The sequence below is a fragment of the Dermacentor variabilis genome, chromosome 2 (assembly GCF_050947875.1).
Source record: "Dermacentor variabilis isolate Ectoservices chromosome 2, ASM5094787v1, whole genome shotgun sequence".
In the NCBI taxonomy this organism is placed as follows: domain Eukaryota; kingdom Metazoa; phylum Arthropoda; class Arachnida; order Ixodida; family Ixodidae; genus Dermacentor; species Dermacentor variabilis.
Window position 1 is genome coordinate 85,633,763 of NC_134569.1, and position 25,626 is coordinate 85,659,388.

The following is a 25,626-nucleotide window of genomic DNA, read 5'->3' on the forward strand; positions in this document are numbered from 1 at the left end:
CGTCTGTGCCCGCGTGAGCTGCTGCCGCCGCCAGACTCCAGCGCTCGCTGCATCGCGATGCAACGTGCTCCAAGTTTTTCCCTTAGTGTGAAACAGACTGTACACTCTTTGAGGTGTATATTTGCCACACAAAAATAATCGTCATTTGTCTTGATTGCGTTCCATTTCTTGAAAACGCTGCACTCGCTACTTTCCTGTCAAGAATGCTCTGTCATGCTGATAACGCGCGTGCAGTTCCTGACTCGGCAAGTAGGGGACTCGCAGCGTTTGGTGCACTTCAGCTAATAGCTCAAAGGCATTCTCCCAGAACCTTATAGTATGACCCCATTCATGCATCACTTGCATCACGAAAGCACACTGCAGCTTTGCTCTTGGGCTATGAAATCACTGCACGTGTACGGCTCACATTTATGTGTAGGCACCCTGAAAGTAGTGCTAGACTAATGCCATTTTCCTGGGATGCCAGAAATTGTAGCATCCAGTGACACATGGCATACATTTATCATTTAATACATCTCGCAGGATTTAATCCATGAAGTTGATCGTGTGACACCTGCCTCTTGACATGCATCCATGTGTAACTGGTTTCCTTGTGATACACAAACACTTAACAGAATTGTGCCTATGACCACGACAATGTCAGCCAAAGTAAATGCTGAAATATCACTAGGAGTCTACAACAGTATCACAAAATTCAATGAACTTTTAAATAAACAAATAAAAGAAAAAAAAACAACAGGGCTATAAAATACTAACAAGAGGCTTTATTTTTTGCAAAAGCATAACAAGATGTGAGCATGGGATCAATCAATGTCTTCTTAGTTTTGCCAATTCTGCAGAGACGTGCAGAACAGTGGTGCTTAGTGCTACTTATGCATGCTGCGCCTTTGCATATTTAAGACGAGTCAAGACAAGGAGCACCGAAAGACAATTTAACAGCACATTTCCTTCAAGCTTTCTCTCCATGGTATTCACAAGAAACACCACTTTGAGCATGCAGCATCATTTGCCATGTCCATCAAATTTCTTATACAAGGATTTTACGAAGTACAGCAGCTAATACAAACATAAAAAGAAACAACCCCATGAAGTATATTGACAATGAAACCAGGGAAAGCATTAAGGAAATTAAATGTTCTTTAATTTACATGCAATAACAAGGAAAAGGCAAATGAAAATGGGCAAGAAAAGACAACTTGTTGCAGGTGAGAGCAAAACCCAAATCTTTCTCCTTTAGTGTGCGCTGCTTTATCAATTCAGGTACCACAGTCGCCATCCTCTCATCAACTTCCTTAGGTATCTGTGTTTTATCTGCACTTGATACAGCCCCGACAATGTCAGCCAACAACACTGACAGCCATGACGGTAGAAGCAGTACATGCTTTTAATTGCAAATGACACATAATACGTCAATAAATGTCATGCATGCTACCTCACAGCATCAAAGCTGCTGAAGTCTAGGACCTCACTACGCAATGAGCCCTTATGCTTTCCCTAGTTTTATTATCTGTTGGCTTCGTACAGTAGAAAAGAAAAAAATTAAGAAATTTTGCGGTTCACCTTGTTTTTACCCACACGCACAAAAAAGAAGATATACAAGAAAAAAGGCAGCGTAGCACTGTACTACCCATGTTTTTTGTCTTTCTTCCTTTCTTTGTGTGTGCCAACTGTTTTGGGTAGAAAACCAGCCCTAAACTCCAACTTTTTTGTTAAGCTTCTGCACTGTGCATGTGCGATATGCATGTGTGGTTTCTGCTCACACAGCTCCCTTAAAGGGCCCATCACCAGGCCCCATAGCAAATTTTGGTTACATGCCGGAAGTTGACGTGTCCTCAAGGGAGCGTTCTGCCGCAAAAATTTTTCAAACCGGCTCATTAACAGCTGAGATAGAAATATTTCAGTGCCGCGAACCCATGATTTCAGCAGGCGGGCTCCACTGCCAATCAAGATGCTCTCTCCACTTGCCCCGTCTAGCCTCAACAAGCGATATTTCTTCCCTGCGTTCTCCCATACCGGACCTTGAGGATCGTGTGGCGCATATGTCACAGGCCCCGCCTTCCATGTTTTTTGCTCCTCGTTCTTTTTTTTGGCGCTGCGCATTTCCGCTGATGGCTTTGCGCAAGAGCTGTTGTCTCTTTGGCGCAGTGCACGATTTTGCACGCTGTGCACAAGGATACACGACTAGCAGTAGAATTCAGTGCTACACAAATGCTGAGGCAGAACAAGCGGATCGTACAGCATGATCAAGCGCTGGAACATGGCATAGTTTCAGTACTTGCACATGTGACTGCACAGCCGTGGGAACAAGCAAATGAAGCGGAAGTAATCTCTCTTGCTTCGGTGCGAAGTAAAATGAAAAGCACGCAGACATCTCGTTTGTGTGTTTCATTATTTCTCCAAACTTCAATTCGTCAACTGAAGCAACAGATCTCACAAATAACAGATGTTGCCTTCAATAATTATCGAAGTCACGTGTCACTACAAGCGACGTCACAATGCGGACACGAGCACATGGGTGCAGGGACACGAGGACGTCACTGTCCGGCTTGGAGCGCGGTAGCCGCGAGGGAAAGGAAAAATGGCGTTCGGATTGAAATTTCAGACCTTTCCGTGGCACAAAGCGATGCAATTCTTTGCAAACACGATCGTTGGTGCACATTGTATGCTCTGCGCTTGTCAGCTCGAAATGGCCAGACCTGGTGAGGGGCCCTTTAAAGGAGTCCTAAACCACCTCTCGGGCTTGGTGAAAAAACATAGCCTGTGGATAGCGTATGCTGCTGTGAACAGCTCAGGCATTTTGCCGTCAGTTTTCTCACTCAGTCAGTTTTTTAATCGCAGTCACCTTTCCCTCAAACACTTTCTTTTCAACAGAAGCCTGCTCCTCACTCTTTTCTGGATGCTTTACTTCGTAGTATAGCAGATTCCCACATGTGGCTGCTATTGGCCAATATCTGACATCAAACAAGAAGGGTGTTTAGATCAGTGCGCTTCTTCCTACTGTTACCGTGTATATTGTCGACAAAGTTTAATAAACAGGCTGAAGTAAGCGAAAATCTGCTTTTGAATTTCGGTAATTACATACTTTCGGAAAAAGCCGGCTATCATCTGCTCACACGCAGTGGCTGCCTCCATAGGAATTAAACTTTGGCCACCCTACTTATCGCTATCGTAGCTGGTGGGTCCAGCTACTTTAGACTAGCTTTGAACTCTCAACTGTTATTGTTTCCGTCATTGTTTCTGCGTGAAAGGTTTCTGTTATTGTTTCGCAGTTTTAACATTCAAGTCTGAGAAGATTTAACATGAAAGGAATGCACTGTCAGTGTCTTGTTGACATGTTTGTGGGCTGTCATTCTCAAAATTCTGAGGAATAACTTTGGCAAGAATGTAAGACAAGGTATGAGCAACTTTAGTGATAGAATGGTCTGGCAATATAACCCATATATACCGCATGCCATATAGCAAGGCATGGCCTATACACACACCTAAATATATAAAAAAATTTTCGCTCATGGACAACTCCATTGACGCCGGTGCCAACACCAACACTGGATTTTCAACAGAAGCCTGCTCCTCACTCTTTTCTGAATGCTTTACTTCGTAATATATCAGATTCCCATATGTGGCTGCTATTGGCCAATATCTGACATCAAACAAGAAGGGTGTTTGGATCAGTGCACTTCTTCCTACTGTTACTGGATTTTCTGTTACGCAAGGCCCTTACCACTGTTGCATTAAAATGTAGATGTGGCTCTTGTGATGAAACCATGTGCAAGAGACAAGCCCCAGCATGTGCAGCTAGCACTTAGTCTCTCTCTGTGAATGATGACGGGTGCTACCATTAGTTAAGCAAATGTGCCATGCAGAGAAGCGCACTTGTGAATTATGAAAAGGGTCTATATGGCTCTTCTAGCTAGACTCATATTCGATCATTTGCATTCAGATTTCACACAATGAGAGCATTTTCTCTTCCATTTAATATAATGTCTGTATGCAACAGTATTTGCCTTTATCATCTGGAAGAAATCAGGAGTACACATTGCCTGTGGTGACACAGCAAAAAAAAATTTTTTTTTTCTCAGCAGTCCGAAAAATTTTCTGCATCAGAAGAAAAAGAAGAGGACTGAAAACTTTCATAGCAAGTACAGGCAGAATGAATCACACGAGTTCTTTCGTGAGCTAGTCAGTAGTTTTCCAAGGTTTTAATCCCTACAGGGCTTTCAACATGAAGTAACAAACAGTAAAGCAGGTAATGAAATTGAGTGACATCACAAAAGTTATACACATATAAATAAAAATTTCAAGTTTTCCACAAACTTTCACATGTCAGACACACAGAACAGCTTTCCACAAGAAATAAATAAATGCCAGCATGACCCTGCACAAACTAAATAATGGCAATATTTTTCTTTCTCTCTAACATTCTGTCACTCGGACTAACAACATATCTACAAATATGGGTTTGTTGCAGCGTAGTAAATGCACATCTTCTTGCTACTGGCATGACCATTCAAAAGTATGCAAGAAGTTGGTAGTAAATAAAGAAAAAATGTTCACGCCGAAGATCAGACACAACTGAAAGCTTTCACACAAGAATGTACAATGTGCTGTCAACCACGCACTGTCCGTCGGTAGCACAATCCATGTCACCGGAACAATGTCAACCGGTGCACTGCATTCAAGTCCTTCATGAGGCCTTTGAGCGATAACTTCAGCCGCAGCATGTCCTCCTCTTCTGTTATGCTTGAGTCTGTGCCATTGATGGAGCTCTCATGCTCAAGCACTGGTATAACAAGAAAATTATGAGAAATAATGAGCTGAGCATTTAAAAACAAATAAGTTACATAATCACTGAAGCCATTCTGGAATGGTGTGTGCACGAAAACTCCTGTTTTTGTTTTTCCAGGCCATAACATCAATATATAAATATCACTTGCTCCCTCATTTTTCGCAGTTCTATATACATGACTAACCTTGGTGGTTCCACTATATTAGTTATATGCTAAAAGAGCTGCAACATATAGTTCGAAATTGGTCCTAACACTAGAATGTTAACAGGCAATGTTGTCGCAAACACCAGGGAATAATAGCATGCCTATGTAAAAGTGCTCAGTGGTAATGGCATTCAAATGAAGGCATAGCATACTTTACGTACACCCCTTATTTTAATTTGTATAGACTATTGATAAAAGTGTACAGCCAGGTAAAACGCGAGTGGGAAAATGATTTTTTTTTGGACACCTTATCTGCATGAAATTAGCAAATTACTCACTGCCATTTTCGACTAAGTTTAGCAAGCAATTTAAGTATCTTATGTCAACTAAAAAAGAGCCTTTCGACCCGTTTTCTTAATATAGTCCTCAGCTCACCCCGAAGCTGCTCCTCCAAAGCGTCCATCCTCCCTTCAAGTTGGTCTTCCAGATCAAGGACGTGATGCAACAGGTTTACTTTGCAGGCTTCAGCATCCAGGCTGGCTTCTTCCGTGCCACTGGCCTGCTTAGATACACTGCTGCGCTTTGTTGGGGAAGCCCCGGTTGCCGTGGAAGCAGAAGCACTGCTGCCCCGGCCGTCTTCATCCGCGCTGAGTGAGGTGACCTCTTCCTCACCACCAATGATATCCAGTTCCTCTCCTTTGTTGACAACTTCTTCAACACAGCCGACTTCAAAGGCCTCCATGGCTATGTCCTGCACAAGTGTTTTTGCATTCTATCTTATTCAATGTGGGGTTGAGACATGTTTTTTTTCTTCTTTTGGATTTCAAAATTCAAAGGAAAAAAAAAACTATTTCCTTTTAAGGTCTAGATGCCTTTGTATACCATCATCATTAGATGTTGAGATATGGTGCCATCAAAACATTATAAAGCGTCAGGAATGTAATGAACTAAAGCTATAATTTCTGTTGTACACAAAAGTTCACAAATATACCGATTATGCTTTTTCAATAGTAGAGGTTTTCACCATGTTGCTTGCTGCAATACAGTAGAACCTCATTCATATGTTTTGGAAAAAAAAAGCGAGATAAATGTACCAACTGGGAAAACGTATGAACTGAAGCAACTAGAAAAATTGGCAGACGTAACTATTGTTGACATCTGCGTAATGCGAAGCCTCGCACTGATCGGTGCGGCAGGAAACACCGACGCTTGTCGAGCTGGAGGTGCTCTGGCGGCCCGAGACGCATTTTGTTGTTTTCCTATTGCGTGTTGCTTTAAGAGGGCGACCAGAAACCGAAACAAAATTGAGCTGGCGGGCGATGCTGGATGCCACCGAAGCAAAACGTGATGCCCAAATGGCGCTGCCTGCAGCAGGGAGCAGCGGTGTGTTTGGATTATATATCACCTACTAAAAGTGTGAAGTACGCTACCTACAGCACTACGCACCATGCAATATAAGATAGATAGGTGAAGATGCTTATCGCAATAGCTCTGGCGGTGATAGCTGTGAATGCGGTGTGCAACTACCCCGGCGGAGATTTGCTGGTACCGGAATAAGAAACTGCGCGCGCCGTCGTTTTCACGTGAGACGGAAGGCTATGTACTGTTCTCGAGCTGGCGCGGCTCGCGCCTTTTCTTGTTCACATGGGATCTACCGACTGGAAAACGTGTATGATCGCAGGCAGTCTGCAGCAGAGAACGACAGCATGTTTCAGTTTGCACCTATTAGAAGCGTGCGCTACGCATCCAACAGCAATACGTTCTATGAAACAGATAGACGAATATGCTTATCGCAATAGGATTGGTGGTGATAACCGTGAATGATGCATGCGATGAGCCCGGAGAAGATTTTCTAGTGCCGAAATGAGAAACTGGATGCAGCGCCAGCATTTTAATGTGAGACGGGCAGGCGAGTATTGCGGTGAAGCTGCTGCAGCAGGCAGCTATATATTTTTGTTTATTTACAGTACCCTCACAGTAAGTATACACTATAGAGGGGCGAGGCTACATAAAGGAGGTTAGAAATAAGAGTATCCAGAAAAGGCACATTATAAGTAACAATGAAAAATTATGCTCACTAATTACGCATCATAATAAACAAAAATATGATAATAGTGGTAGTCTACCATAGGAATCTGATGATATACTTTTCAATACACAAGCTAGGAATGACAGCTCAATACATACATAGTAAAGTTGCAAATATTGTGTTTATAAATAAAGAAGTCACATGATATATTACCCATAAGTTTCATGATTTAGACGTAGTTGAACTAAAGGATGTTTAAATTGAACAGGATTACTTATACTAGCAATAGATGCTGGCAGACTGTTCCATTCGTTGCGAGTTTTTAGTAAAAATGATTGCGAATGTGTTAGTGTGTTAGAGCGAGGCACATGTACCTTATGCATATGATCTGTACGTGAGGTGCTGGATTAATCCATGCCAACTGAAGCGCTATGTTCTGGCAGTAAATCTTATAAAATAAGCGTAGGCGTTATTGTTTCCTGCTGGTTAACAGCGAAGGCACGTTCAGTGTAGTCTTCATTTGTGTTATGCTCGCCTTACGATGATAATTAGTATAAACCGAGTGGAGTGATTCTGGACGCTTTCAAGGCAGTTAATTGAGATGGCATGATGTGGGTCCTATACTGATGACGCATATTCCAACTGGGGACAAACATATGCCATGTATAACAATTGTGTGAGTGACAATGGTGCTTGCGAGAAGTTTCTGCGAAGGTATCCAAGTGTGCGATTAGCTTTGTTCATTATAAAGTCGATATGGTACTTCCAGGATGTTATAGGTTATATGGATGCCGAGATATTTCTAGTTTTTTATGCTTTCTGAAGGAGTGTTATCAAGTAAATAGGCAGGACAAGCTTCATTAGCACGGGATATTCACATTGATTTACATTTCTTGATGTTAAGCTGCATGTGCCATTTTTTATTCGTTATGCAGTGTGTTTCAATCGTCCTGAAGACAGGACATGTTACGTCATTAGTAATTTTGCGATATATTACGCAGCCATCTGCAAAAAGACAAACTTTAGACGAAATGTTATCAGGCAGATCGTTAACGTAGATAAAAAATAAGAGTGGCCCAAGCACAGACCCCTGTCGAACACCAGATTTCACAGGTGTTATTAACTTCATTAGCATTTACAAATTGCATGCGGCGTGTGAGTAATGCTTTTATCCAATTAAGTACATTAATATCAATGTTTAGTGCACTGAGTTTAGATAGCAATAATGTGTGGTGTACATTGTCAAATGCTTTAGCGAAGTCAAGAAGAATAGTCAGAAAAAATCCTGTGACCAAGTTGGAATGCAAGTCGTTAATAAAGCAAAGAAGTTGGGTATCACAGGAGAATGTTTTACGAAAACCAAGTTTGCAAGATGTAAAGAAATTATTATTTTCAAAATGATTGATTACCTGAGAATAAATTACATGCTCCATTATCTTACAGGGCACTGAAGATAAACTAATGGGCGTATATTTAGAAGGGTTATATGTAATACCAGGTTTATGAATTGGAATGATTTTAACCGTTTTCCAATCGAGAGGCAATGTGTCGTTGTGAAGCGAATGAGAAAAAAATAATTCTAAAATTATAGTGCAATACTCACTAGTACTGCGTAAAAATGTAATGTTAATTCTATCAACACCACATGACGATTTTAATTCTAATTTAGTTATAATTGATTTATTACCGTTACTATTAAAATTGTTATACTGTTCTCTATCACGCATGCCGCGCGCATTTTCTTGTTTACATGGGATCTAGCAGCCGGAAAACATCATACAATCGCAGTTTGGCGACATACTGAACGTTGGTGCCAAAAAGTAGTTTTCGGGGACGTATGAACTAGTAAAAAATTAGCGTAACTCCACTCTATTGGGTCATTTTTTGTACTCTCAATTGCGAATGTTGGCGCCGGGGAAAATGTATGCAACAGGAATGTGTCAATGAGGTTCTGATGTATTATGTTTTTCACTCAGTTAAAAAACAACAGGCAGACTCAACTCCAGTTGACATCTATGTACAGTGAAGTATTCTTGGTGTGATTGCTCATGAACCATAAGTGGAGACACTAGCACTCCAGTTCCCTCTAGTACCATATTTACTCGAATCCAATGCGCACTTTTTTTCCGATAAGACAGTCCTAAAATTTCGTGCACGTTAGAATCGAGCAAGACCCTAAATCTGCATTAACGTATCGCCATTGGCATTTTAAAACGGCTGCATCGTATGCTTCGAGTCTAACTTCCGCAGCTTCCTCCATGTGCTGCAGTATGTGTGCTTAGGCAATGCTTCCTTTGGCTTAGGTTAGTGCACCGTCAGTCTTCCCATTTTCTGCATTTGCTCTATCAGCATGGAAGTGCCGACTGCAAAGACATGCCGAGTTCATCACGTTGCCGCAATTTTAAAAAATTGATCACGTGTGCGGAGAAAAACGGAAATCGGGCCACCATCACGGGTGTTTGGAGTTCCCAAAACTTCTGTGCAGGACTGGCGAAAAAAGGAGAGACGTTCTACACTGGTGGCTGCTACGTACGACGCAGCTGCACGGCCCCTATCTTCAAAGTGATCTGCAACGGAGACAAGAGTCTACGCATCTAGGCGCACCGTGCTGTGTTCTCGTCGCTTAGTTTACATTGAAGTGAGAGGCAGCACAAAGGTAAATTCCCTCGCTTTTGCTACTTCACTTCCTCGCTTCAGCGTTTTGATAGAGTTTCCACAGTCATTGAGTGAGATGTGTTCCTGTTTGCTTGTGTGCGCTTGACACCATGCTTGTTAATTTAGCTAGTAAGCGAATGTTTAAAAGTTTATACAGCCGATAGAACTACTATCCTTACTTTTCGTATAGCTGTCTACTAATTAGCTATCGTAGCCGGTGCTTCGCCTCTCGGGTGAAATTGTGACTTTTTTTATTTGTCGCAACTTCAGTGCATTGGGAGTAAATCTTTGTTTTTTACAAATGATAGAAAGTTGTATTTCTGTAGGAAAGAATGAGGTGCGCGGTACTGTAAAGGCCTTTTCTTCCTTTAGGACATGGCAAACGGGTGTGTGTTACAATCGAGTGCGTTCCCCTCTTTTTGGTCGCGGAAAGCAGGTGCGCGTTACAATCGAGTAAATACGGTAACTAATGTAAGAAACTCAATGCTTGAAACAGTAAACTATTTCACCGCACTGCTCCTTGATGGAACTGCCATACCATTAAAGGCGTCGGTGTTAAGAGACCAAACACATATGAAAAAAAAATGCCTCAACTCGGCAAGATAGCTTTGCTTTAAAAAAAAAGAAGCGGAATTCCTCACTAGAACCATAACAATATAGTATTGCCACAGATTTCTTTCCTTTATTGTTTGCTGGATGCATGCCTTACATCCATCTAAAATGCACTGTTAGCAGTTTGTTACATGAAGCAGCCAAATACCACAAGGTCCTCCTGAATTATTTTAGTGACATGGTATGATGCTGCCATATGTTATCATGCAATTTAACTGACAGGGGCAGACCGTGATCTCTGAGGTCAGGTGGCATGCACGAGGTCTCCCGGATCATTCCAATTGACACGCTCCACTAAAGTTTGAGTGTAGAATGTGCCAGTTTGACAGTGGGCTCTTAAATGCACAGTCCATAGAAGCACTGCGCTGCTTCTTTTTGCTGGTGGAAACTGCATTTGCAAAGTGAATAAAACACTTGCACATGGAAATTGCACAGATACCACTTTTCTATGAAGTAAGGGCATTGTGAGGTGAGCCTCATTGAATTCACGTAAAATATTTTTTGGCGGCATCCGAGTTTTTTTTTTTTTTTTTTTTTTTTAAAGGAACGTCCAGACTGTTGCATATGAGAAGGTTCATGTTTCATTATGACGGGCCCTTGGTTGAGATATACACGACAATAATAATGCGTTATGAGGCACAAGATTTCTGTCACAGATGTGAAACACGCAATTACAGATCTTCGCACACTGCAGTGCAACAACAGAGAGACACTCTCGCTAGGCCTTATTAGAAAGATCTAAGATGAATAAAAAGATGCGATTGCTCTTGTGCTAGCGTGAACATAGCTGTGGAAATTAACTGAAGAAATTTGTAAATGTACTAAACTGCATGCAACCAGAAAACAAAATTGATACGCACTACCTTTACTTCAAATCAGGGGACCTTAGCTCTAAGTGCTTTTATGCCCTGACAGTCCATAAACACAGCCAACTAGCTACAAGCTGAAGCACATATGACTTGGTGGCAAGTTCCATGAGCAGTGAGAGAGGGAAATGCTCCGACTATGCGCTCTCTGCACATGTAGAACCGCATTGGAAAGCCTGCACATGCTGCTGCATCTTGGAGGCCACGCTCTACAATACTGAAGGTACAATGCTACTGGGTAAGTTGCACTTGACTAAAACAGTCATCAGCAAAATTGCGCAGATGAGCTAATTTAAAACATGGAACAAGTTAAACTCAACAAGGAAAGGCACTGCTAGCTTGCACTTGCTATTCCTTACCTGCACCAGAAGGTCACCTGCACTGCTATCACCACCAGTACTGATGATAACGTCTGGAGCTTCTTGCGTCAGCTCAGGAGTCGTGGCTCTTTCAGGTGCGAAGTAAGCATGATCATAGGTTGATAGATGCATGTGCCCGCTTGGCCTTGACTCGTCCTTTTCAGGGCTTCTCGGAGTGCGATCTTGCTTTTCAAGGACTTCGAGTGCCTCGTTAGCAACATTTCGTTTCACCCATGGCACAGTGAAGTATTTCAAGTCTGGATGGCTCTTTTCACTGAAAGGTAAAATTATGCAATGCTTAAATCAGTGTTTATCTCTGCTATGGGAAATTCAGGAACATTGATAATAAACTGGATCATTAACATCAGGATTTGCACTGTACTTTGCAAAGTTTAAGAATAAAATAAGATGAAGGAAAGTGTACAAACAGGGGCATTCCTAAAGAGACATAAAGAGACATTATAGAGTGGAGAAACAGCACAAAGAACAACAACTGGGACAAGCAAGAACAACACATACTTTCTGCCTGTGTCACCACAAATGACTGAAATGCTACGCTGAATATGTCTGTTGTTACCTTGCCACATTGATCTTGTGGGCGATGCTTTGGAGTACAGCCTGGACATTGTGCACAGAACACATGAGGTCATGAGTTGCTTTTATGGGCTCTGGGTTGGGAAGGTTAGCAGGCCTCTCCTTCAAAAAGCCGAAGGAGGCCATCTTGCCATGTTGGAACCAATCCGGGTCTAGTTTGAACCGAGAACTTTCTCGCATGCCTGTTTGTAACAGTAACACAGAAAGAAAACGAGTTGAGTCATACATCCTTCTGTTTTTGGAAAAGCAGCATCAACATTATATGCACAAGTAGCACGGGATCAGATAACTCACAAATGCAGCATATAGGTAAAAGTACAGCTGAACCCGGATATGTTGAATCTGAAGAGGATCACAGAGAAGTTTGATATATAGGTAATTCGATATATGAAATAAAAATTTCAAGGGGATTTCACAGCTGTTTGTTCCACACAATATTTTGCTGTATGTAGGTTCAATACATATGGTTTTGACTGTACTACACATGACATAAGCAGATAATTTTTTGAAATTATGAACATAATTTCTAAACATCACTTTTGTACGTAGCACAGTTCAGTCTCTTACGGTGCATTCCTTGAAGACATAGCCATTACCCAAGGCACAACACTGGTCTAGCTAGTTAACAAATGCCTAATTAACTTTTTAAATACTATTTGATTTATGGGACATGTTGCAACGGCAGAACAGTGGCCAAGTTGGAGGACTCATGGCTGCTTAGCTGAACTCCTGAGGCTAGCAGAAGTACTGAGATTATGGTCTCCAATTGTGCTACAATAATAATATATTGATGCTTCCATTAGTATAGCACCCAAGCTTCCTTCCACAGTGATTGTCACGAGTCGATGGAGGGTGACACCTCCTGTTGTGGACATCGTAACAGTCTCATTTAACATAAAAACCTCCACTATTGCTGGGCACTTTCACCCAGCAACAGTGGAGGTTTGAGTGCATTTAGCACTCAATATTCCCATGTATTTCCCTCCTTAAGAGGTTTAAAAACCTAATGATTACATTTAGAGATACGTATTCACACATTTCGAGGACATTTGTGTACCTTCAGGCCATACTTTTCGAATGATCCATTTCATTTTTCGTTCTTTTTGACATTTGTCATGGGCTCGTACATGTAGTGAATGCTGTTATGGCTGGGACTGGCCCCTTAGCACCGCAAATCAGAAAAGAGGAGGACCAAATGAAATGAAACATTACAAAACATGGGCCCTAAGTAGTCTAACTGAACAGGTGGAACTGTGCCATTTGCCATATGTGATTTTTACGAAGGGAGAAGAGAAAGAGAGAACTTGCATAGCAACAAAACAGAAACAAAGCTTAACTGCTCAACACAGCTTACCTGAAAACAGCAAAATCTGAACAATTAAGACAGTGACTCTCTAAGTATACAAATCTAGCTAACAATACAATACAATAGACTTTGAAACCTTCTCTAGATATTAGGCTGCACCTATTGTAAACAACAGGTGACTCAATGTACAGGTTAGCCAGCCTGCCATGCATACTAGCTTTAAAACATTTTGGTTGCAGTTCTACAAATGTCTTAGAGGGGATGTAGAAGATAACAATTTCTTTTGCAAGAATAAAATCCCTGACATGCATTTGTTGCATTGCAACAAAGGCTTAGCACCTCCTGGCCCAAATAGCATGCCCAGGCAATGCCACAATGGCAGCAAGTTAGCGTAATTAACCTCTTAAAAACAAAATATATCATTACAAATATACTAATACAGAAAATAACTTTAAAGACAGTGTGCGAATTTGAAGATGCGTATTCACAGCTATGCAGCAAGCAGGAGTTTGAAAGCAAGGGAGGAAACCCCAGCAGAAGCATGTAAAGGGGGCCAGTTTGCGAACGCTCAATGGAAGCATGCACAAGAGCATCAAAGAAATTAAACACCTGAGCCAAGTTCTTGCTTGCCCTCCGTCACGGCCTGCAAGTCTGTATTATCTAAAAATGGAAATCAACAAAAGTTTCAGGCAAGTTAGAAAGGACTGCACGGACTGTCCAATCGCTCCATTCAGAAAGAATGAAATAGGCCTGCCAAGCACTTCAAAGCTGCAGTACAGTAAACATAAACAAGTCACAGTAGTGACTTGGGTAATGCTGATGATGAACTGATGTGCAACAAATCTTCAAGGTGAGAAAGGTATAGGCCTCAAGAACAGGAACAAGAGAAAATTTTATATACTGAATATAAAAATCTCAGATGCGCCATGTGTTAGCATATTTTAACACCTGATAGGCTACGCTTTGTAATCATTGTTGTACAGCCACATATTTTTGTGCACAATACTTTTGTGCTCGATGATACTGGCTGCTGTAAAAAGTCAGTCTTCTCCCATAAGCAGGACTGCATGAAACATATTTCTAATGAGCATTGGGCATGACATTGTGTAGAATCAGGTGAATTCATTGTGCTGTGCGCATGTCTCACTAGTCCCAGTTTAACCTCTTTTAGAAAGGTTTTGTGATCTCAAGATCAATATAGGCATGGGATGCTTAAAAAGTGAGAGAAGGTAGGATTCTGAAGTCGTTCATTCACCCAGAAAGAACATGTCAGTGGGCTGCCATCCCTCCCTTAAAAAACAGCTCTTTGCTTGTTGAGTTTCTGACAATGCATTCAGAGAAAAACTCTCACAGTTGTATCCATTTTGGTAAACAAATTGCAGTTGTCACATATGCAATGCCCACTATTTTACAGGCTGCAGCAAGAGATGAAGCCGTAAACTTTCGAAGTAAGAGAATGTACGGCAAGAAAACTAATTTCAGCTTTTCTCGAGTAACAAATGGTGTGAAAATAATTTAGGACGTTATGACTTCAAATACTTCTAAGTGTAGTAAAAAATGTTTTATTAAAATGAAAGAATTCGGGAATTAAGAAATTAAACAGGTTCCATGTGTTTAGAGCATAAAGCAGATAAACATTTCTATCAAGCCAACTGCATGGCTTTGGCATGCCAAAAATATGATGGAATACATTCTACAATGTTGCAGCTTTAAAATAAACCCAAGTGCTAAGTTAAGGCTTGCAGGAGCGGCAGCAGCAGTCAACATTGCCGTATTAGATTTCGCAAAGAAAATAAGAACAATAACTAAATTATGGTTGCATTGGCATATGAAGCTTGCAGGAGAGACACTTGCTGGTAATGAAAAGTTGTGCAAATAAGCCACAAAGTTGTGCAATTGTGCTCAAGCTATATGCAATAGTGTGCTACTCATGCGTGGCAGTTTCTATGCCTCGTCAAAGACAATTTAGATGAGCAAGAGCCTTCCATGCATGTAATGGCACAGAAGCAAGAATGCCAAAAGCCTAGACTATTAAACAGTGTCTTTTTGCATCTGTGTTTTTACCTTTGGGTGCCACACACATGTAGCAGATGTACTTGTCGGGGACGTCTCTTTCCTCTTCAATTTTGAAGCATGCTCCATGCTGCCATGTGAGGCACACTTCGCACTGTTGGGACAGACAAGAACAGATGAGATCCAACCTTCTATATTTTACAAAATTTTCCTTGCAACATGACAAAGGCAGAGAGAAACTAAATCAGCTACAAGGTAGGTCACTATTATGGGTGACTATTCTTTTTAATAGGTGAACATGTGGACACACCAGCCTATCCAGAAATGTGCATACATGTGTCAAAACTCAGTGTAATACATTAACACTTTTTTTTTATCTCTGTATGGAAATTGCAGTACTTCTCCGCTACGTGATGCTGCAGAGAGACATGTGACAACCATGGTTTACCAATATCAATGTGTCACGAGTGTTTTTGGCAGGTGCGTACTTAAACTTTCAGCTGTCTTAGCAGTTTACATCAGCAGTGGTGGGAATGACCAAGAGCGAATTGTAGCAAATTTTCTAGAAGATGACCAAAGAAACAAATCAGGTAAATACCTAATATGTATTATCTTAGTTACAAATACTATACCTCTTGAATTACACAGACGGTGCAATCATAAACTGCAGAAAAAGAAAAGTAAAATTGCACGCTAACTAAAATGAGTGCTGGTCGAACATCAGACGTGCCTTACAATAACAAAAATAACGACAGGAATGTGTTAAATGCTTCTCAATAAGGAGACAACAGCAAAACACTAGAACAGAATGTTGCACAGAATATGTACAGCAACAACAAAACTAATACAAAAAGCTCTTCTGCAGTTACAATTCTTTAGAACATAGCGCTCCAGCACTAACAGATAAATTATTGCCAACAACGTACTGGAAAGATAATACATAGGCACCACACACACACACAAACACACACACACACACACACACACACACTATCATACAAATACACCAGAACCTCATTCATACATTTTGAAAAGAAAAAGAAAGAGAAAAAGCGTACTGAACGAGAAAACATAGGATGCGAAGTAACTAAAAAATTTAACAGACTCAACTGTATTTGACTAGATATCTACATAATGCGAATCGTTGCGCAGAACGCACAAGACGCCAACAGGCGTAGAGCTGGTGGGGCTTGGGCGGCCCGACATGTTTTGTTGTTTTCCTATTACGTAATGTTTAAAGACTACAACGAGAAATCGAAACGAAATCAACCTGAGCACTGTGAAAAAAATAGGTGAAGATGCTTATTGAAATAGGTTTTTGGCGGCGATAGCTGTGAATGCGGCATGCAATGACCCGGGAGGCAAATAGCTGGTACAGGAATAAGTCGCAGTTTCGTCCTAAAGGCAAAGCATCAATTGCAAAAGCAAATTAGTGGACAGCTAGCTATACGAAGGACAGTAGCTTTATCGGCCGTATAAACTTGTAAGCATAGGCATACAAACTAAATTACCAACCATGGTGTTAAGCGCACACAAACAAACATGAACACATCTCACTTGACGACCGTGGAAACTAGCTGCCAAAACACTGGAGTGAGGAAGCACGGCAGCAGGAGCAAGCGAATTGACCTTCGCGCTACGTCTTGCATCAACGCGAACCAAGCAGTGAAAACACAGCGCAGGGGCGGGCTGTCTCCATTGCAGATGGCTTTCAAGATACAGCAACCTGGGTGGGTGTGCGTGGCCGCCTGGAGTAGAATGCGCCCCCGGAGTCTCATGCAACGGAAGACAACGTGCTTCCTCCCCGCTTGCATGAGCGAGATTCAGCCGTGATCGCTGGCTCACTCTCGCACACTTTCACTCACACATACAGCATACAGCGCGTGGTGGTGGTGGCGGCAGAAATGTGCTTAGAGTGACCATATAATTGCTATCGCAATAGTAAGCATAACTTTATTGGGTCATTTTTTTTTGTTCTCGATCGCCAACATTGGCGCTGGGAAATTGTACTTAATGGGATTATATCAACGAGGTTCCACTGTACTTTGGTGCCATAGCAAGACCATTACAATAAAGACCAACTGTATGAGGCAAGCTGTGTCACTGAATAAACGGGACATGAAGCAAGGTGTACAGAAGTGCATTTAAAGGCACATAATTTATGCTCTCTAACTTATGAGTGGAAAAAAGAGATGCAGCAACAACAAGTTTAGCATACAGTGCAGTAGCTCTACCCATATGTGTTGCCTGCTGCAGCTCCCACTGGTGCAGTTTCTCATATTTGCAGCTTTAACGGAATGGCACAGATTGGCACCAGCATTCCCACCAGTGCCCCAGTGTCCCGCGTTGCAGAACGAGTTCACCAAATCATCTGTGCACACCAAGCTTCTGCGTTTATTGCAATGACCCAACTTGGTGAGGGGCTGTTTGAAATAAAGCCTTAAAGGGATACGGACACAAAATCTGAACATTTTAAGATAATACAGAAAATGAGCCATCCGTGTGCGAGTACACCGAAAACAAGTAGTCACTTCGCTCATTTTTCAGAGGATGGCTTTATTTTTGGCGTTATTGTGAGCCCGCGCAACCCCGACCAGCCCAAGCAAGTTGGAAGGCGTGACGTCACGACACCTTTGTCGGATAGCCAGCCGGCCGGCCACGGTCATTCGAGGCGCGCCGCCTCTGCCATCGCGAGCATGGATTCGGGTACTGGTGCCTCTACCAGTGATGAGTACACGTCTGTAGGTGAGGACCGTTCCAACTTAGCAAGAAATATAACCGCTTACGATTACGAGCCTTCTGCGTCAAGCAGCGAAGAAGAGCAGGCAGCCTTGAACGTGCCGGTCAGGCAGTCCGGGCCAGCAACACGGAAATTTTTTTTCTAGTAAACTTGAAGTGCAGCGGCAGCAGTTCGTAAAGTTATGTTACGTAGGATGCAAAATGCTTAGTTTCGTGACCCGCGTTGAGGCAGAAAGGCAACTATTACGGCTGAATTGTAGGTAGCGTAACTCGTTGCTTTGTGCTTCCCTATGCTGTCGGTTTTCGACCACTACACACTTCGTTTTTACGCGACGAGGCATGGCATGTGTAGCATTTTCCAGCCGTTTCGTAGCCCTGTTTTTACGGCTACTATCACATTCACGCCATTAGAAGCCATTTACTGGTTGAACTCGTTGAGATGGGCGGCTGCGCTAGGGACCCGTCGACCAGATCACTTAGCTACATCGATTCTGTGGCCATAGGGAAAGGACAGTCTTTGGCTGTGACATTTACTAGGGAAATGCTGCACGAACAACCAAGTCATGAAACCCGATGCATGACCATGCAGAGACCTATGAAAATCCGTAATTTTTTGCTTGAGGTTGAAAAGCAACGTGTGAAAAGGCAACGTAGATAAATGTGCTGGGCATTTTAGATTACTACACATGCATGCTGTTGTCTGGCGTTCATTCACTGGCTGTGTTTTGTATATTTAATCAATTAAAAGGGCGCTTGCATGCTGTCATTCAATATTAGACGCAGCGAAAGTGTACGCAACATGACTATTTTGTTTTGTGACAAAAACATGCATCCGCAGGGTAAACAATTTCTGTTACAACCCGAGAATATCTGTTCTTGCACAGCCAATGGAAGGGCAATTTCACCGCTGCGGCTACATGCATACAGAAAGAGAGAGGGTCTGTTGCCAGAACAACAAAAGGTGGCGAATACAGCCGACAGTTACGAATGCATCACTAAGCATCCGCTCTTTGAATTGTATTGCCTCAGGAGGAGCCTTTTGAGCGGCATGCCAAGGCTTTTGAGCCAGGCCGGTTGCATAATCATCGTCGACGAAGTGGTCCGCGCAAATGAAGCCATGTTTTAAAAGTCTCCATGCTGGGTGTGGTGGCTGACAGGTACGTATGCAATGTTTACGCACCTTCTCGTCCCTGGGAAACGTGCGCGACAGCGTGCTACGACCGATAATCCCGTTATAACAGCTGTGGGCGCAGTAATGTCAGGGCATTTTCTTCCGCCGTAATGAATGCGTTAATACCGATCGACGACCGTGCGAACACGCGTGCAAGACTGCATGGAATGCTGACGGGGATAATGTTTGAGACGGACCACAAGCGAACATAGCCGACAGCAATAAACAAACGCTGCAAGGGACCGACACTCCAGAAAGACGGCACCGGCTGTAACTGACCTATGCCGCGCACGCGGGGGTGTCATGACGTCAAATTTCAGCTTCTCCCGGCGGCCGCTTGGAAGCAAGGTGCAACAGAAAATTGCAAAAGAAAGGTGTTTCTCGTTCTTTATTTCTAAGCAGCTTGTTGTATTCGTCATTTTCAAAAGTTCAACTTTTGTGCTAACGCAAAAAGCCACCCACCAACTTGTGTGTCCGTATCCCTTTAAGGATTGCACATTATGTACCGTTGGAAGTACTGGCGGGTAAACGCAGGGAGAGACCCATGTCAAAATATAAGACCCACAGAGAACTAAATAGCCCTCATACCTGCATCATGAGGCCACTTTCCTCTTCACAATTGCACACGCACATTACAACTTCATCACTCTTTACCTCCAAAGATGTATCACCAGAATCAGTAGTCGGCGTACTTTCAGGTCCATGCCCTGAACTTTCCTTGGCTGCGTATAAGGAAGCATGGGCACATTAGTTAACCATACAGATTTGCTGTCTGCAATAGTTACTAAAAAGACATTTGTGAACAGAGCATACATTTGTCATGTTGAAAAGCCATCAGGAACCACTAGGAAATTCTGTTTCTATAGTTAAGTCACTTATGAATATGAATATATTATTTACTACTTAGTTTTTTGAATATTCAGTAAAAGGTCTGATTATGGTCGTGGTGCCTTGACACATGAACTTTCCTCGGCGCACCATACCCGTCAATACAAGGCATGATTTTTAACAGCACGTTCACGTAATATGTTTCCTGGGTATTCAATAATTTTTTCTCATAGTCCTGTGAAAAACGTATTTGAGTAGTTTTACTGCATTACCCCAAATTCTGACCAAAAATGGCCAAATTACTTTTAAAGATCCTAGTGGCCAACATCTTTTACCTCTACAAAAAGGATAAATTTGCTTCTGCTTGCGCTGTCCTTTAGATTATGGTTTTGCCATCTACTAAAAGCATGACTAAGCACTTGGATGAAACTGGGCTCATCCATGGCATTGCTAGAAAATGCAAGGTACCGCTGAGCTGAGCTTGCCCTTGGCGCTTTCACCATAAGCACATGGATGAACACCGCTCGTCCAAGGCACGGAAGAGGTTAAATAATGTATGCCCCTCAGCGACTGAAGTAGTGCATGCCATTTGCAACAACTTCCACTATGCCACTTATATAATAAAATTTTCTGGCAGCAAGAAATTTTCGTGCGATGAGAATTGTCAATGAGTGACTTCATGGTGGTTACATACTAGTGCACTGCTGTTACCCCCAAGATTACAATTTCATGGCAGTTTTAAACATGTGTGAAGTTTGAGCTGTGACTTTACAAAGTGAATGTCCTGACAGAAGCATGGACAACAATGCTTACAAGCTGATGGAGGCATTTTGCACAAAGAACACAGGAACCGTCTGTGCAACTCTTCCATTTCTCTATTAACAACTATTGTTTGGTTTAATGCCTGTTCTGCACATTATACATTGCAGGCGTCCTTGAAATTTTGCTTATACAATGCAGAAATGGAAATGGCCAAGAGGGTTTTGAAGCAGCTCTGGAAGCAGCAAATTTGGAACATTAGAGCAGGTTCGGAGCATGAATTGTCTGTTTTGGAGCAGCAGATACGTATATTGGAGCAGCTTGGTAAGGCTTAGCATGAGTGAAATGGAAGCAGATGAAGAAAAGGTACTCCTTATTTGACTTTGCAGAACACTGTTAAGTTATGACAAATCAGTTCTCCAGAAGCCTGCAAGGTGGAAGAAAGTTCATGAAAGGAAAAATTTGTGAAACCCTTAAAGGTTTCTCAAAAACCACTCTTAAGTTGCATACTGGATGTGCCAACTAAATATGTCCAAGAAAAATATAACCGAGGGTTTTATGTGAACAGCATTCAATGTCTTAATATGTTTCTTTTTGTTGTGCACAAACAACTAATATTTATGTTTCATTAGCTAACATTAAATAACTTACTTATTTGATAAGGTGCTAATGCAAAGAAAGGTTGTGGAGGATGTCGATAAATGACCAATCACAGCATATAAAGCAACCTAGGTCTTGTGTGAACCTTTTTCCAACAGAAAAAAAAGGAGGCAAAGCTTGCAAAATTAAATTCCGTATGACAATGCATTTCCGTGCCAGTCGTACTATCAACCATCTTAGACATAAACGTCATTATCTAGTATGTTGTGTGTACTATGCACGCACAAACTAGGAATGTGGCCTTGTAGCCGTTCAGAAAGTGAACCGTTACACAAGATTGCACTACTTCATGTTTAATAACCACTGAAGATGCACGTCAAAAGTTTTTCACGGGTTTCCTTTTTTTTTTTTCAAAGAAAAAAAAGAAAGGCCGCAAGAATCCTAGGTTGATTTCAATGCTGTTATTGGTCATTTCTCAACATACTCCACAACATTTTAACTGACATGTCATCTATTAGGTAAGCTTATAAAGTTTGCTAATTAAACGTAAACATGCACAATTAACAAGAATTACTCACAGTGAGTACTATGAACAACACCCATAAACATACAGTGAATGCTGTTTGCACAGTGCTCTCCGCTAATCTTGAATTCTTGGCAATACAGGACAGCAGAATACCGCAAAGTAAATGTAAAGGTACTTCCCTAGTCATTGCATGTTTGTCAATATTTTACATCGCCTGCCGAGAAAACTCTGGTATTTCTGAAAACAATAAAGAGATAAGAATGTTCACTGGCCTTCCTATCTGCGCTGCTGACCAATATTTTGCATAAGTTTGATTATGTGGGCTTATTTGCAGCTTCGCCACACGTCCCATAAAGCCAATGTAAAATTGCAACCAATATCTTGGACTTCTCTCGATGGTTTATTAAAATTTTCAGAACCGATCTGCACAAGTCATGTCATGAACGTTGTTACCGTGAACACAATTTCAGTGGTTTGCGCTTTTTGTCCAACTTTTAGAACCGCCATTTGGCCGCTAAGGTGGACTAAAACCTAAATTTGATATCATTTGTTTGCATTCTACAGCGGCAAAAGCCTGATTTCATGCGGTGTGCTTGTGCACAAAATAGTGTAGTCGGAGTCCAAATTTGAGTGATGATTATGGTGGCACTTGGATATTTGTGGCCAAGAATTTTAATGAAAGCAAGCATGTCATTTGTTTCCATGCCACACTATCGCACCATCATCCCGGTAACTGGACACGATGCACATGTGAAGTAGGTTTGGAACGTCCCATGCAGATCGTTTGCCATTTAATCGCCACAGATTTACTAATAACGTACACAGGCAAGCTCTAAAATGTATAATGAAACTGACGAGCCACCTAATAAACAGGCCGTACAACTTATTCATTCAGCCAAGAGCTTCACATGCCTTTGCGACTTCCCCTAAAAATGAACGTTCATTCAAATAATTTTTAGCTGGCCCACATCCAAATACACTCAGAATGCAAAAACACTGATGCTAAAAGGGACTGCTTATGCTTGGATTCCAGGGCTACACACTAGCCAACGCATGACTATGGGTGTGTGGTTGCCACTTAACTGCACATCTTGCTAAATTTAGTGACTTTGTTCGAAATTAGTGTTTTGGAGCACGTCGGTGCAGCACTTGTATACCTACAATGAAACCCTATACCAGCGATTTTCAGCCATGGATGTGTCAGGGACCCCTTATGGAGTGGTGGAAGTGATGTAGATATAAATTAACACATCATGCAGCGTGAAAGCGTGAAACAGGTGCCTTTTACTGCTACCTGCCAAAGAATGGTCAAACAAAAGTGCCGCGACAATTGAATCTGGACAGCCTGCCAATATGTGGTGCGGTCCCGTGTAACCAGAGTTGCATATCTGCACAGACATTCAACCTATTTCTGTATATACTGTTTAAGTATGCAAGCCTGGAAAAAAGCATGCTCGTATGCATATATCTGTCATAGAAAACTGCAACAAATGCTTTACAGCTATCTCATGGAGAAGGGGAAACATTTCTAGTCCCTCAGCAGAATGCCCGAAGGCTTGCAGTGGCCACAACCAAAGGGGAGGGGGGGGGGGTTCTCCTTTTTCTTCCTTTCTTTTTGTTTGCAGGAGTAGCTTTTGCGGACCCGCAGAAATGGCTTTGCGGATCCTCGTTTAAGAATCATTGTCCTATATCATTCTGATTTTAGCCCCCAAATTAAGATAAACTAGTTCAGTGTACTGCATTTTCTCGTTTCCTCCTCCCCTTCTTGTTTTACCAGCTGTGGCTATCAGTTTCCAGGAAATGCAGCTGAAGCCAGGCACAAGAAATTGGCACTACACTGAACATAAGTGACCAACTTAGTTTTTCTCTAGTGTTTGTGCATCGTTCAACAGTAAAAAGAAAAATGGTCACCTGTTTCGGAAGCCTTTGCCTTACGGCTGCTCTCTTCCTTAACAGTAGCACCGCGCTTGCTGCCATCATCCGACTTGTCACTACGTGTGCTTGATGTGCGCTTGCGCTTGCGATCGCTTCCAGATCCAGCCGATGCCCTGCGACTGGCTGCAGCCTCCATGTCGGCGATTAGCGCTTTCTCAGTCTTGGCAATCTTGCGCTTCTCCCTGCCTTCTACCAGTGTAGTGAAGTGAGGAATGAAGCGCATGCGCCGTGGCTTGGCAAGTGGAACTGCAGGTGTGGTGGGGGTTGTGGTGGCAGCAGGGGTCACTGCTGCTGCTGCTGTCTGTTGCACCTCTGCAGCTGATGTAGGTGGTGGGAGTGCTGCGAAGAGCTGCTCCAGTGCTGGTGTCTGCTCTGGCATTGTCAGTGGTAATGGTTGATGCTGCTGCTGCTGCTCAGTGCTTGGTGCACCTGGAGACAGAAATGCGAAATGAATCTAAATAGGTGTGACTGCTGTGCTGCATGGAGGAATTGAATGTCACTAAGAGCCCAAGGCATCAGGTTTCATTAGCAGTGCGCCAAAGGTGCTATTGTTGGACAAATTAAATGTGAATATGACAACTCAAATATGAACATGATATGTGCAAAAACTGCGAGGAACAGCCTTTACATTGGCCGATTTAGAGCTACAGAGACAAAAATTATGCGACCCATCGCTATGTCGAAGTTGCACTTTTTTCATTGTGACCATCAATTTTTTTCTTCCTTGAGCCTTAAGTAACTACTACATGTGTTCAATAATGACTTCATGTATCTTTGCTTGTGCACATCCTAGCAAACTGTTCCTGCTTTGCTTGCATTGCTTTAATTATTTGTACTTACAGGCGGACACAATTTACCATTTATTTTCCTCTATGTTTTACCCTTCCTAGAGGGCCTTTACGGCTACACTGAAATAAAAAAATTATAAATTTCACAAGAGAACATTTATTATTTGAAATCCCTGAAACAAGCCACTTATGGGAAATTACCTGTTCCAGTCGCTTCTTCAGATACTATTGGAGTCTCCAGCTTTGCCTCAGCCTCCAAAACACTAGCCTTGTCAGGACACATAGCTGCTTCATCAATGGGCGGTCCATCTCCTTCCTTGTGACCGAAAGCCTCACTCGAGTCTTCAAAAGCTGCCTCAGGCATGGGAACCTCTGAAGGGTGCTCTGACTTGGCTCTGACCAGCTCTTGCTCAACTGCTTCAAAGGAGACAGGTTGAGGCAGATCAGGAGTTGTGCTTGGTGGAGTACGATCGGGCGTTGCTGGCAGCACAGGCTTGCCTCCATGGTAATGCTTGAGGTGCGATGCCAGGAGGGGTTCCTTGCGGAAGCTCTTGTTACAACCCTCAAAGTGACACTTGAAGTGGTTGTGATCCTCTTCAATGATAAACTCCTTGGGGGCAACTGTGCAGGAAACGACAAGGTAAAGGCTCAACTGATTTCTGGAAGAATGCAAATTCTTCATTACCAAATAAAGAACAATTATAGGACCTTTGGCTGCACAATAGATAGGGTGACTTGCAAGGATAAGAAGAAAATTGTACAGTTCCCACCATGTTGTGACATAAATACACATGCACTCAACTAAGTCTTTTATTGCTCTAGGGAAACCTGATGAGGCCAATTCATGAGAAAGTGAGCAAGAAGATGACTGCAGTACTTCTTGCTTTTAATTGCTTTACTTGCATCTGGCTTGGC

The 25,626-nt window shown here is 42.3% G+C and overlaps 1 protein-coding gene across 4 annotated transcripts in view; it reads right to left on the reverse strand.

The window, feature by feature from the left end:
- Window positions 1–742: 742 nt before the first annotated feature.
- The window catches only part of LOC142572236 (PHD finger protein 20-like), a 47,639-nt gene continuing 22,755 nt past the window's right edge, over window positions 743–25,626 (reverse strand). For 3 of the 4 annotated variants that reach the window (XM_075681205.1, XM_075681204.1, XM_075681207.1), the window contains 9 exons: window positions 24,913–25,332; window positions 23,900–24,352; window positions 19,864–19,997; window positions 15,417–15,519; window positions 13,962–14,012; window positions 12,030–12,228; window positions 11,453–11,726; window positions 5,367–5,682; window positions 743–4,780 (listed from right to left, as the gene is read on the reverse strand). In XM_075681205.1, the coding sequence (XP_075537320.1) occupies window positions 4,644–4,780; window positions 5,367–5,682; window positions 11,453–11,726; window positions 12,030–12,228; window positions 13,962–14,012; window positions 15,417–15,519; window positions 19,864–19,997; window positions 23,900–24,352; window positions 24,913–25,332 (2,087 nt within the window). In that variant the 3' untranslated portion in view covers window positions 743–4,643. The remainder of the gene's footprint in view (window positions 4,781–5,366; window positions 5,683–11,452; window positions 11,727–12,029; window positions 12,229–13,961; window positions 14,013–15,416; window positions 15,520–19,863; window positions 19,998–23,899; window positions 24,353–24,912; window positions 25,333–25,626) is intronic. The other variant, XM_075681206.1, reaches the window with a different exon arrangement.